The sequence below is a fragment of the Numenius arquata genome, chromosome 2 (assembly GCF_964106895.1).
Source record: "Numenius arquata chromosome 2, bNumArq3.hap1.1, whole genome shotgun sequence".
Classification (NCBI taxonomy): domain Eukaryota; kingdom Metazoa; phylum Chordata; class Aves; order Charadriiformes; family Scolopacidae; genus Numenius; species Numenius arquata.
This window is the reverse complement of record NC_133577.1, coordinates 52,557,256-52,568,479: the sequence shown is the minus strand read 5'-3', so window position 1 is coordinate 52,568,479 and position 11,224 is coordinate 52,557,256. Positions and strand designations below refer to the sequence as shown.

Below are 11,224 nucleotides of genomic sequence, written 5' to 3'. Positions count from 1 at the left end.
CGGTCAAAAAAAAAAAAAAAAGGCGAAAAGGAGAAGGCATGCCACTCCCCCCGCCCTCTCACGGCCAAGCTCCCTCCGGCCCCCGGCGCGGGGGGAGAACTACAGATCCCGTCAGGCGGTGGGGCCGGGCCGCGCCTGCGCAGAGGCGGTGGCGGTGGCGGTGGCGGGAAGCGCGGCGCTGAGGTAATGGTGGCCGCGGGTCTCCCTCTCTGGGGCTGCTGGCGGTGAGCGGCATGGCCATGGGATCGGGCCGGCGGTGGGCGCCTCGGTGGGCACCTGCGGCTTGTGGGGGGTTGTGGTGGGGGTGGTGGGGGTGAAAGGGTGTTCCCTCAGCGCCGGGCCTGGGTTAGCTGAGGGAGAGCAGCAGCCTGCCCCAGTAGCCGGGCCCGCAGCTCCCTCTTCCAAACCTCCCTCAAGCCTAACCTTGTGCCGACCCCAGCCCCCGGGTCTGTAACCTCTCTGCCGGCTGAGACGGTGGGGCAGGCCGGCGTCGAGCAGGGCTTCTTGTCCAGGGCGGCTTCTCCCAGAGAGAGCTGGGGAGGGAAGCCCTGCACAAGTGTAGGCTCCCCAGCCATGTCTGGAGTTTTCAGGCACCTGGTGCCTATGGAGAAGGGTTGGCTGCCTGCTGGCGGGCACTTGCTGGTCACCGAGATTAGGTCAGCTCTTTCACAGATTGCTTTGCCAAAAAACGCTGACTTTGTGTTACAATCCTGTTTCCCGCTAATTCCCTTCCCAGTGCTGAAGCTGCTTGTCCCTTTGATCCGTTGTAGCTCTGTGGGCTTGTGCTTTAAATTGGGTTGCTAAATTTATTTTTTTATTATTTTTTTTAAATCTCTTTTTTTCTCCCCATGCTCTTAGCTTCCCAAAAGATGGAGATGTATTTTTAACCCAGTTAGTTTCAATTTAGCTTACAAACTACAAGGAACCAAGGAAGAGAGGTTGAGGGGCAGGGAATGGGCAAGTGTGCAAAGTCCTAAAATTGCTATAGCTGTCAAAGATCTGCATTATTAAGCTGTAACCAGAAAAAGAATAAAGTGGTCATTCCGACCAAGAAGATAGGTTACTGTTGTCTTTCTGCATCAAATAGTAGTACTTCTGGAATACTGTGTCCGGCTTTGGAGTCCTCAACACAGGAAGGACATGGACCTGTTGGAACGGGTCCAGCGGAGGGCCACAGAGATGATCAGAGGGATGGAGCACCTCCCCTATGAAGACAGGCTGAGAGAGCTGGGGTTGTTCAGCCTGGAGAAGAGAAGGCTCCGGGGAGACCTCATGGCAGCCTTCCAATATCTGAAGGGAGCCTACAGGAGAGCTGGAGAGGGACTCTTTGTCAGGAGATGTAGTGACAGGACAAGGGGTAATGGTTTTAAATTGGAAGAGGGGAGATTTAGATGAGATATTAGGAGGAGATTCTTTACTGTGAGGGTGGTGAAGCAGTGGAACAGGTTGCCCAGGGAAGTTGTGGATTCCCCATCCCTGGAAGTGTTTAAGGCCAGGCTGGATGGGGTTTTGAGCAACCTGGTCTGGTGGGAGGTGTCCCTGCCCATGGCAGGGGGGTTGGAACTCGATGATCTTTAAGGTCCCTTCTAATCATTCTATGATTCTATGATTCTTCCCAGATAAAAGCCTGTGATGTTGACTTAAAAGTATACCTTCAACAGGGGATTTGCTGTCCTCAGATTGGGGACGCAGGGTAGCAGATGTGTAACTATGTTTAGTAGTGCTCTTTCTTATTATCTCTGAAGTGAACTAGTGCTTTTGCTTGCTTGGTGGGTGGCTGTGGAGAAAAAGCCATACTGATTTTCTGAAACCACAGTTGGAGGAAGGTTTTTATGGATGTCAGCACTTTTTTAAGCAACCCTTTTTCATTTCCCTCGTTTAGGCCACTCATTCCTATCCTGGAAAAACTTCTTCAGTTGTGTTAATGCAGTTGTTGTTGGAGCTGCAAAGTCAACTAGCTTGGGAAACTTAAGAGAAGTCCTCCCTTTTATTTTTTTTTCCCCAGGTTATTTTATTTGTGTTCAGTTCTCCAGTGTGGCTCATCACGCAATACTTGACACAATTCTACCAGTCTTCAAATACAAACTGTTTCAGAGAGAAAGGAGACACTTCCGCTGAGAGAAACATCAATTAAATTCTGTTCTTTATGTACAAGACTAGATCCAGACCACTCCAACTCCATTTCTTTCTTGTAAAGGTAAGTTATTTACACAGAAATGCCACTGTGGTTTATTGAAAAACGCATGATTCTTTATTCTGCTAGATACAAGCGTTCTTTATTTCTTAGCAATCCTAGAACCTCTTTCTTTTTGTAGAACAGCACAGCAGCTGACAAACTCTCCCCTTCCTGGTGGTTCAGTTTATAGAGTGCACATTTCCACAAATATTACTCCAGAACAATATAGGCTGTTAATTTAAAATTCATACTAGATGTTACTGAAACGCTGCATCATTGTTATTACAAATTGGGTCTAGGGGTCGTAATATTGAATATTTTAATAGCCACATGATTTGAAAGACTCGTCTGGTATAAATTTATTCCTTCAAAAATATTGAGGGGGCAGCTTACTACAAGTGAATTTTATGCTGAATCAGGTATCATCTTGCTTCCTGCAGCTGACACAAAGCCAGAATAAACTTTTTCTTTTGTGCTCTGGCTAATGTAATAAATACACACTCATTGAGCCAGTATTTATTCTGTTCCAATTAATACAGTTGAGTTAGCATATTAATGGTCATCAAAGAATAGCCTGAGAAATTACAAGCTTGATTACTATTATATTGGAATAAGAGGGGTTTTTTCCTGTTTTATTTTAAATCACAGCTTCAGCAGTTCTATTAGGAGGTACGCCCCAAGAGAGGAGAGATTAATTTTTCTGCACTGCATTTTATGATCAAAAAATACAGTGAAGCAATTTGCTTATGGTATTAAAGTCAGACCTTTACATATCTCTTTGCAGCTTTTGTTGGGTTTTGATAACTCCTGCAACAAACCAACACCTGTTGTAATGTGCTAACATCGCTCATTATTTCTTTCTCAGCAAGGGGCAGATTCTGTCAGGTAACCTATCCCTTTCCAACACTGAAAAATCTATTAAAAAATGGGATTATTTTCTGAGCAGAATGGGTTGCTGTAAATGCTAGCATAGCAGCTTTGCAAAAGTGAGCTGCTTTATGATAGTCAAGTGACAAAACATGGAGAACTTCTTAAAAATAAATTTATTAGAACAATTGGTGGTAAGAGAGAAGACAAAATTCACTAACTGAAAACCCAAGGAGAACTGAAAAATTGAAACATGTATACTTCATAAAAAGTGCCTCCTTATGATGTTACAAATTTCTAGCAAGCTGTCAAAACAGCTTTTTGACATCATACAAGAAATGAGAGGTAACATAAACTTTGATTATGTTTCACCTAAATTTGTGAAACTTCCTCACGTGTCCAAGAAATTAAGCGGGACAGAACTTAAGTTACAGAACACAGGCAGTCCAATTTCTTTCTGCTGTGTAACCTGTCTAAAGTAGGTTGTTCTATTTTTTGGCAGAACTTGCATACTTTTGTGGCACTAAAATGGTTGAAATTGTCTGGTTTGTCCTTTCATAACGCATCTGACTGCGCTTTTCTCATGTGCAGGCAGGAGAGTAGTTTTGAAAGGAATCTGAAGGTCAGAGGATCCTCAGAGCGAGAGTCATGTCCATTCTTGCTGGTGAACACTGAAAAATGAGAAAACAAATGCAACTCCACTTAGCCCAGTTCTGCTGGATAAAGAAAGCAGGTTTAGATTAGATTAGATTTGATATGAAGTATAAAGTAATTAAAAAGCAGGAGCGACACATTCAAAGTATCTTAAATGGTGAGGTTTCCGTTGTAAAGTAGCTTGCTTTATGTCTAATCAGACTGTAAAAAGTCAGTAACAGAATTGACCAGTTGGTGCTTCCATTATTTTTCTCCATTACTCTCTTGCGGAGCATGAAGCAGTTTTAAAATCATCAACTATTTTGATTGATAGACAGTGTAATTATAGGAAACCCTTACTAAAGATTGTGTGAGACCATCTAACAACAGTGTGGCATATCTGGCTGTAGGGCACCTGGTACTGGGTCAGAAATCCCACTGCTATATGACACAAAGTTCTGATCCAGCCTAATTGTGTTTTCCTGCTTCAGATTTGCTTCTTAGATTTCCAGGTTAATTTTGTATCAGGTTACATGCTGTCAGGTTACAGAACAGTTATTATTTGCCCAAACCATACAAAGTCAGCGTGAAAATATAAAGCCAGGGAAGAAAAAAAGCAGTGTTTCTGTCTACTCCGGATTAAACATCTACAGCTGGAGGGTTTTGTCCTTCACAGAAGAAGAAAAATATTTATTGGAACCAGAGTCCAAGGTCTCAGCCTCTTGTTCCAAGATGCCTTGATCTCCTCAGCTGCAGCCGAGACAGCCCCGTTTTTGCAAACTGTTCTGTGTGACAGATGCCTGCACCCACACGTTGGTGTCACTGCCGTTGTGCCTGAGCGCAGGGTCTGGCCATACAAAATAACTCCTCCTGCTGCGTGTTTGTTTTCTGTGGCGCCTACAGTTTGGGCAGTGTATGAAGTGCCGTGTAAGAAGTGTGGGGAAAGAAAAGAGTGACGTTAAAGTGTTTTCAGGAACAAAATACTGATATTACTTGGCAAGGTCTGGCTGTATTCTTTGTTTGCAAGGTGGATGGAAGGGACCTTTGTAATGGTAAGCAGATAACTTTCAGTAGGAGAATAGGGCCTCAATTCTGCAAGTATTTAGTGTTGATCTAAACGCCACTATTCAAGTGTTTACATTTTATACACGTGCGTAAACTTTCCCAGGATTTGGCACTGCAGTTGCAATGCAGTTTGGAAAGCTGTGCTATGAACAATAACTCTGGTATACTGCTTTTGCTTTTAAACTGCTTAAGTGTCTTAGAACACAACTATGTTTGAAGCTCAGTTTAGAAAAATACTTCTATATTTTACTCTGATCTTTAAAAGATTTATTTGAATCTGAAGGTACTTGCAGTATATCTGGCTTCTCCTTGGCTTTTCCAGTCTTGGGTCTCCCAATTTCGGCGTGTGTATACTGCCACTGTCAGCTTTCTCATATGTCTACAAAAGAAAAATGTGTTTTTATTCTCCAAAAAGGTACTTTGTCCCCACAATCCTCTTAAGCTGGGCATCCGCTATAAACTTACTTGGTTTTAATACCTTATAACAATGGATTTGCTGCATTCTCTTCTACATAGCCGTTTAGTATTTCCCCCTCCCTCTTTTGGGTGAGTGTGTGTTGCAGAACAGTTTTTTCTGTCCCCTTTCATGACGGTTCTGATCCTGTTGCTGTAAGAGCGTCCTCCGCTGCAGCGTTTGCTACTTTTCACATCTTTATGTGTTTGCCCTGTTCTCACATTTTGTGCACCAGCACCCGTTCTTTTCAGGACCATTTCTTCTCTTCGTTTCTTATTGGTTCTTTCTCCTATTGTATTCTTTATCTAAGGGAACTTTGGTGGCATAAGCTGTATGAAGGCACTTTATGACCACATCAGTTCTTTGTTTGGCAAAGGGCAAAAAGAGGTTGACGGTAGAGTTTTATGACTCTGGAAATCACAAATTTCTTTTTCCACAGGGGGGAAATATGGTAACCGACAGGCTGTTCCTAACAGAAGAAAGAAAATTCTAAGTACTCACAAATGCTTCTTGTCAGAATGAAATTCCTACAGCTGCTGTCCAGGAAACCTGGGAAACTGGGAATGCTTTTTCAAATACCTTTTTACCAAAACCAATCCCCGTATTTGTGTCTGGCCACCTCCGCTTGTCTTTATAGTAAGAAGAAAAAAGCAAACAGTTATGAACAAGTTGACCAAGAAAAATACAAGAACTTGGTCTACTCTGTTACATCTTACAAAACCAGTGCCCAAACACCAGAGACAATACTTGAAGAAGACAATTTGTTGTATGGGCCACCTGATAAACACAGACCTCCAGTTAAAGCTGAAACAAAAACTCCCAAGAACTGCGTTCCTTTAATAAACCCCAACAAGAGAATTCCCCTTCTCAGCAGTGAGTCAAACCTCCCCATGAAAATCCCGTTACAAAAAACAAAAATGCCCAGTGTTACTCGTATTCTTCAGCAGACCATGTCTCCGCAGCAAGCCTTTTATCTAGAAAGGTGGAAGCAGAAAATGATACAGGAACTTGGAAAAGATGGTTTTGAAGAGTATACTAAAAGTAAGTCTAATCACAGTGTGTTTACAAAGTAGAAACAATAGCCTGGATAGCTGGCTGGGATGTGCTAGCCCAGCTGCAGTTATCTGGCCCTACAAGTCAAGCGTTTTGGAAAGCCATTAAGTTGTTTCCTTTTCAAGGGGCAAGAGTGTATTATGAGCGCACCTCAGTTAATCTAAGCTCTGACCTTTGTTCTAGGACCACTAAAACGGATTCAGAAACGTGTGAGAAGTGAGAATTAGACTGTAGACGTTCTTTGCCCTATCCTGTCTGCCTCTCCTTTATTTCTTGATTTGCTAGTATCTTTTTACACATACCTACTTTCCTGCTGAGGTTACTGAGCCTGTTTGCAGATATGAAGCTACTTTGTAACGAGATAGAAATAAGCATTCTGAAATCGTATCATCTTGGGTGGTTAAAAAACTAGCATCTTGCTGTTTATGTTGGGGTTCTTCAGTAACTATTTAGCGCACACAGCCTCTTCTATGAAATTGCCGTGCATTTAGAGGTTTTCATTTCACAAGACCTACAAAGGTGACTTCCCTCAAACTGTAGGACTGAAGGGGGTCTGGGAGGACCTCGGGGATAGTAGGTAGCCTCTTGTAGCAGGTTAATAAATACCCGAGCGCTCCTTCCAAGGATTATTGTGCTATTTAAAGTTGAATATCCTGCGTCTGTGCTTTTTGAGTTAATAAACACTTCAGTGAATAAGGTGGCATAACAAACCTAAGGTAACTATTTAAATTTATCTTTCTTGGAATCGTTTCTGAGATAAGCCCTTACTCTATAACTATGACCACCCATTTCAGGAGGAGATTAGTTCCATTCAAATGAACCAATGCAGCGGAAGAAGCAAAGGCAGCAAAAGCAGCCTAGAATAACATTTTTTTATTCATAGAAATTCACAAATGCCTTTGAATAAACAATAAATTTAAAATCATATTTTGTTTCTTAGCGAGACCAGAAAAGTAAAGTAAGCAATGATGTAAGATAGAGTAATTTCACTGTTGACGCTTGATTTATTTTTCTGTCTCGTTCCCTTCTCCCCACATCCTCAAGCTTTCAGTACAAAAACCGGGGCTGGTTTAAGAGCCATGTTGTGTAATATCTAGAATACATGCTCATCAGGTATTATAAGTAGTGTCTAAAATGTGGGGATTTCCCATTTTTCTTAGATCTTTTCCTCCAAGGAGAGCTCTTCCACACAGCTTTGGAATCTATATTTCTGTCTGAAGAGACGGCAACTGAGGAGCAGAGAGAAGATGCTGCTATTTCCGGCTTCTTAGCAAGCGTGCAGCATGTCTTAGAAGATGTCAGCGAGGTGAAAGCCCTGGAAAGTGCCGTTCACCATGAGACTCTTCAGTATCTGGGCCTGGTGGACTGCGTGGCTAAGTATCGGTGAGGTACTGGTTCTCTAAGAACCCTGGTCACGGCAGCGTTGGCGTGGTGCTCCGTGGTGCGTGGGAGCCCCTGTCCCAGGCAGGAGCAGGCGTGTTGGTGAGCTGTTGAGGGGAAGCCGGAAGCGTCTCTAGGAGGGGCCAAATAGATGAATCAGAGGTGAACCCGATGGCAGAAGTGCTGTTGTTCCCTGTGGAGAATTCCTTACTGGAGCGGGGTATGAGCAGGGCAGGGTTAGGTGCTCCTCAGCAGTTGCCGGGAACTGCAGCAGATACTAGTTAAGTCTTGATTTTTGAGTTCTAAACTACCAGGGTGGAAGAGACTTACTTAGCCATAATAATGAGCAACATGACGTCAGGGTGAAACAGGCTGAGAGTGATACAACTTTTTGCTGTCCCATCCTTTGTTTCTCACTATGACTAAACTGAAGTTGTCCTATCTTCTTCTCTTATGTAGAGGCCAGTTGTGTGTGATTGACTGGAAAACTTCAGAGAAACCAAAGCCGTTTCTGAAGAATACTTTTGACAACCCATTACAGGTTGCAGCATATATTGGAGCCATAAATCATGATGCCAATTACGACTTCCAGGTCAGTAGGCCTGCTACCTGTCAAGGCAAGCAGCAGCGCCCACGTTATTTACATTTCTCCCTACCTTAAATCACTCTAAGTAATTTACTTAGAGTGTTTGGAAGCTCTGCAGTGTTTTCTCAGAGGAAAGCAGTGCAGTGTCAATCACTTCATCAGAAGACAGTGGAATAATGCTTTTAAAGACTCCAAATGCAATTCCAGCCAGGTCTGCTTGGCGGGAAGGATTGTTATTTCAATACAAAGCATTGAAGGGGTAAAATATAAAGCAGAAGAGAGCAGGGTAATTCATGGGTTCTTCAGAGGATATATAATATTCTAGTATATTTTAGAGGTTAGTAACACAAGCACTAAACAGACATGGTCCTTATAGAGTGAAATACAGGCAGTAAGTCTAGAACTCTGCTATTAGGCTTCTGTCCCCTACCGCTTTCTCTGTACGGGGGGTTGGATTAGAGTTGTTTGTCAAGTATGAGAGATGTCAGAACCCACCGAAGTAACCATTTCCACTCTCACTGATGCTGGGGAATGGCATCAGTCCAGTTATATGACCCCAAGGCAAAACCTCATCGGTCACTGGGAATTTTACCAGCATCTGCAAGGTTTAAATAGACCCTGTCACTCTGATACTCAGAGTTTGAGTCCTCCAGTTTTCACCAAAGCCAGTCAGAGCTTTGAACTTTCAGCATTTGAATATTAGTCTCCAAGTATTTTATGGTAAATCACTGCTCTTTTTGTTCCCCATCTCTTATTTAAGGTACTTACATGTTAAAGATGATGTTTTACAGTGAGGTTTAGCGTTCAGAATTGCTGATTAAAGTTGCCTGTTAACATTGGATTTCTGACAGCCTTCTGTTTCTGACTGTAGGTTAGCTGTGGACTCATTGTGGTTGCCTATAAGAACGGCTCCCCTGCGCATCCCCATTTCATGGATCCCGACCTGTGCTCGCGGTACTGGAATAAGTGGCTTTTGCGCCTTGAAGAGTACATGGACAAAAACTGACCCAAACTAAGCTACGCCGAAGCACGTGGTGTGAGCACAGAGCCAAAGCAAGAATCCTTTGTTTAAATCTTCCCTTTGAATACATATTCTTTTTTGAGTAACTTTGGCTAATTTCTTCATATGGGGGGGTTTCCCCTCCCTCAAAAAAAAGAAAGACAATTGGACTGGGGCATGTATATTTCCTTACGTTGTAGGTGACTTAAGTGAACCTGGCTGGACAGAGTCAACTTAATTAATCTCTGGTTTTCCTCACAGAGTTTATACAACCTGTGGTTGGCAGGAAAGTTTTCCAATCAAATCATCCTTTTGTCATTTTTGAAAAAAAAAAAAAAACCCCATTGCAGAACTGAGACTTTGAAAATGAAGTTGGTGAACTGAAGCAGAACGGCGTCTGCGTAGTTTGAGCTGAGAGAAATGCAAACGATAAACAAATGAATATAGTAGGCTGGGTTTCAGTCAGCTTAGTTCTTGCTCATCTCAAAGGTATCTATTAACAGGCTTGTTACTATTTGTGGTTTTTCGTACGGCAACAACTGGAAAAACAGTGTTGGGAATTATAACCAAAGTTCTCATAGGCACTTATTTAAAATACTAAGGGAAAGCGATCACCGTCTCCGGTGCCAGATTATAGCGTTGGCCAGTGCCAGGGAGCTTCTTTATCAAAGCAGGCTTGTCACTTTGAAGTCGGGCCTTCTGAGAAACGAAGAGCTGTTGGTTGGGTTTTGTCAGTTGGGTTCGTTTGTTTTTTTTTTTCAAATAAGTTTGTGAATAGATGTTCTGAAACAGAAGAGTTATTTCTGAAGTTTGTTTCTCTGTCTATAGATTCAGCTTTTATGAATAAGCCTTGATGATGTCAGGCGGTATCGCTTTGTGTGTTCTACACCTGGACAGCTTTTTTCCTCATTCTCTTTGTTTACTCCAAATTGTATGTACGAGTTTTTGTAATAACACTGCAGATTACAAATAAAAATACGACCAACCCATAAGCTTCAAGAAAATCAGCCAGAACCATACCCAAAAAACCCCACTGGGCGGGCTCGCTGCTGAAGAAACTTAAACCTCTGTAGCGCTTAATCTCTGCTCCTCCAGAGCACTGAGCTGTGGAAACCTCTGCAATGAAACTGATAGTGGTACTTGCTTATTCAAACCTGGCCTGGTGATGGCATGATTACTCTCTGCTTAATTAGATTTCTATCTAAAAAGACCAACCGTGGCGACTGAGAAACTGGGTTCGGAGATGACTAACCACGGCGACGCTGCGTGAGCGCTCAGAAGTTCTACCTGTTTTACCAGTATCTTCCCACATCACAGAATTTTAGCAAGTGGGTGGTTCAACGTCAACACGGTCAATTTTCTGTGAAAGATCACTCCGTGGGTACGTGGTGGGCATAAGCGAGAGGCAAGATGCCCCTGGGCAGAAGCAAGAGAAGATAAAACGTGCTGAATTCCCTGCATCGATTGGAATTGGATACATCGAGAGAGCGTGGAAGAGTTGGGCAATGTCTGGGTGGGATCGCCACCTTCATCAGTGCCTCATCCAGCCGATAGATGTCTGAAGCTTGTAAGATTTCAGCCTCATCCAGCCACCTAGGAAGTAAGGACAGGCCTGGAGCCCCCACACCCAGTGCGGGCACCTCTTGGTTTCACCCTGTTCATTTGTTTAACAAAAGCTTTGTGCCAGGAAGGCCGCCGCCCTCACAGTCTCAGATGGGTCTGTGCCATCAGAGAGGCAGGAGAAGGCAGGCAGCCTTCAAAGGGGGTAGCGGTGGAAGATCCTGGTGTCTGGCAGTTCTGAGGCTCTGGCTGCCGCCAGCGTCCGTCCCCGTGTGAGCTCTGGAGCGTTCCTGTAGTACCACTTTTCTCCCATTAACGGAACTGGCAGACGGCCCTTGCCAGTGTCACGCAAACTCAAACCCACTTTGTGACCAGTTTAAACTAACTTGTCAGAGTGTTAAATTGACATGCCCAAGGCATCTGCTACAGGGTGTATCTGTGCTCTGGAGA

General features: G+C 43.5%; 1 protein-coding gene across 2 annotated transcripts; it reads left to right on the top strand.

Annotated features, from left to right (window-relative positions):
• The first annotated feature begins 141 nt into the window (after positions 1-141).
• MGME1 (mitochondrial genome maintenance exonuclease 1) lies at positions 142-10,198 on the top strand. Of its 2 annotated transcripts, none has more exons than XM_074168678.1 (6): positions 142-183; positions 2,006-2,197; positions 5,635-6,236; positions 7,409-7,631; positions 8,088-8,220; positions 9,086-10,198. In XM_074168678.1, the coding sequence occupies exons 3-6, from the start codon at positions 5,699-5,701 to the stop codon at positions 9,218-9,220; spliced, it is 1,029 nt and encodes a 342-aa protein (XP_074024779.1). In that variant the 5' UTR covers positions 142-183; positions 2,006-2,197; positions 5,635-5,698; the 3' UTR covers positions 9,221-10,198. The 2 variants fall into 2 exon arrangements, with proteins under 2 accessions (XP_074024779.1, XP_074024780.1); XM_074168679.1 differs by having other exon boundaries at positions 154-224.
• The last annotated feature ends 1,026 nt before the right edge of the window (positions 10,199-11,224 follow it).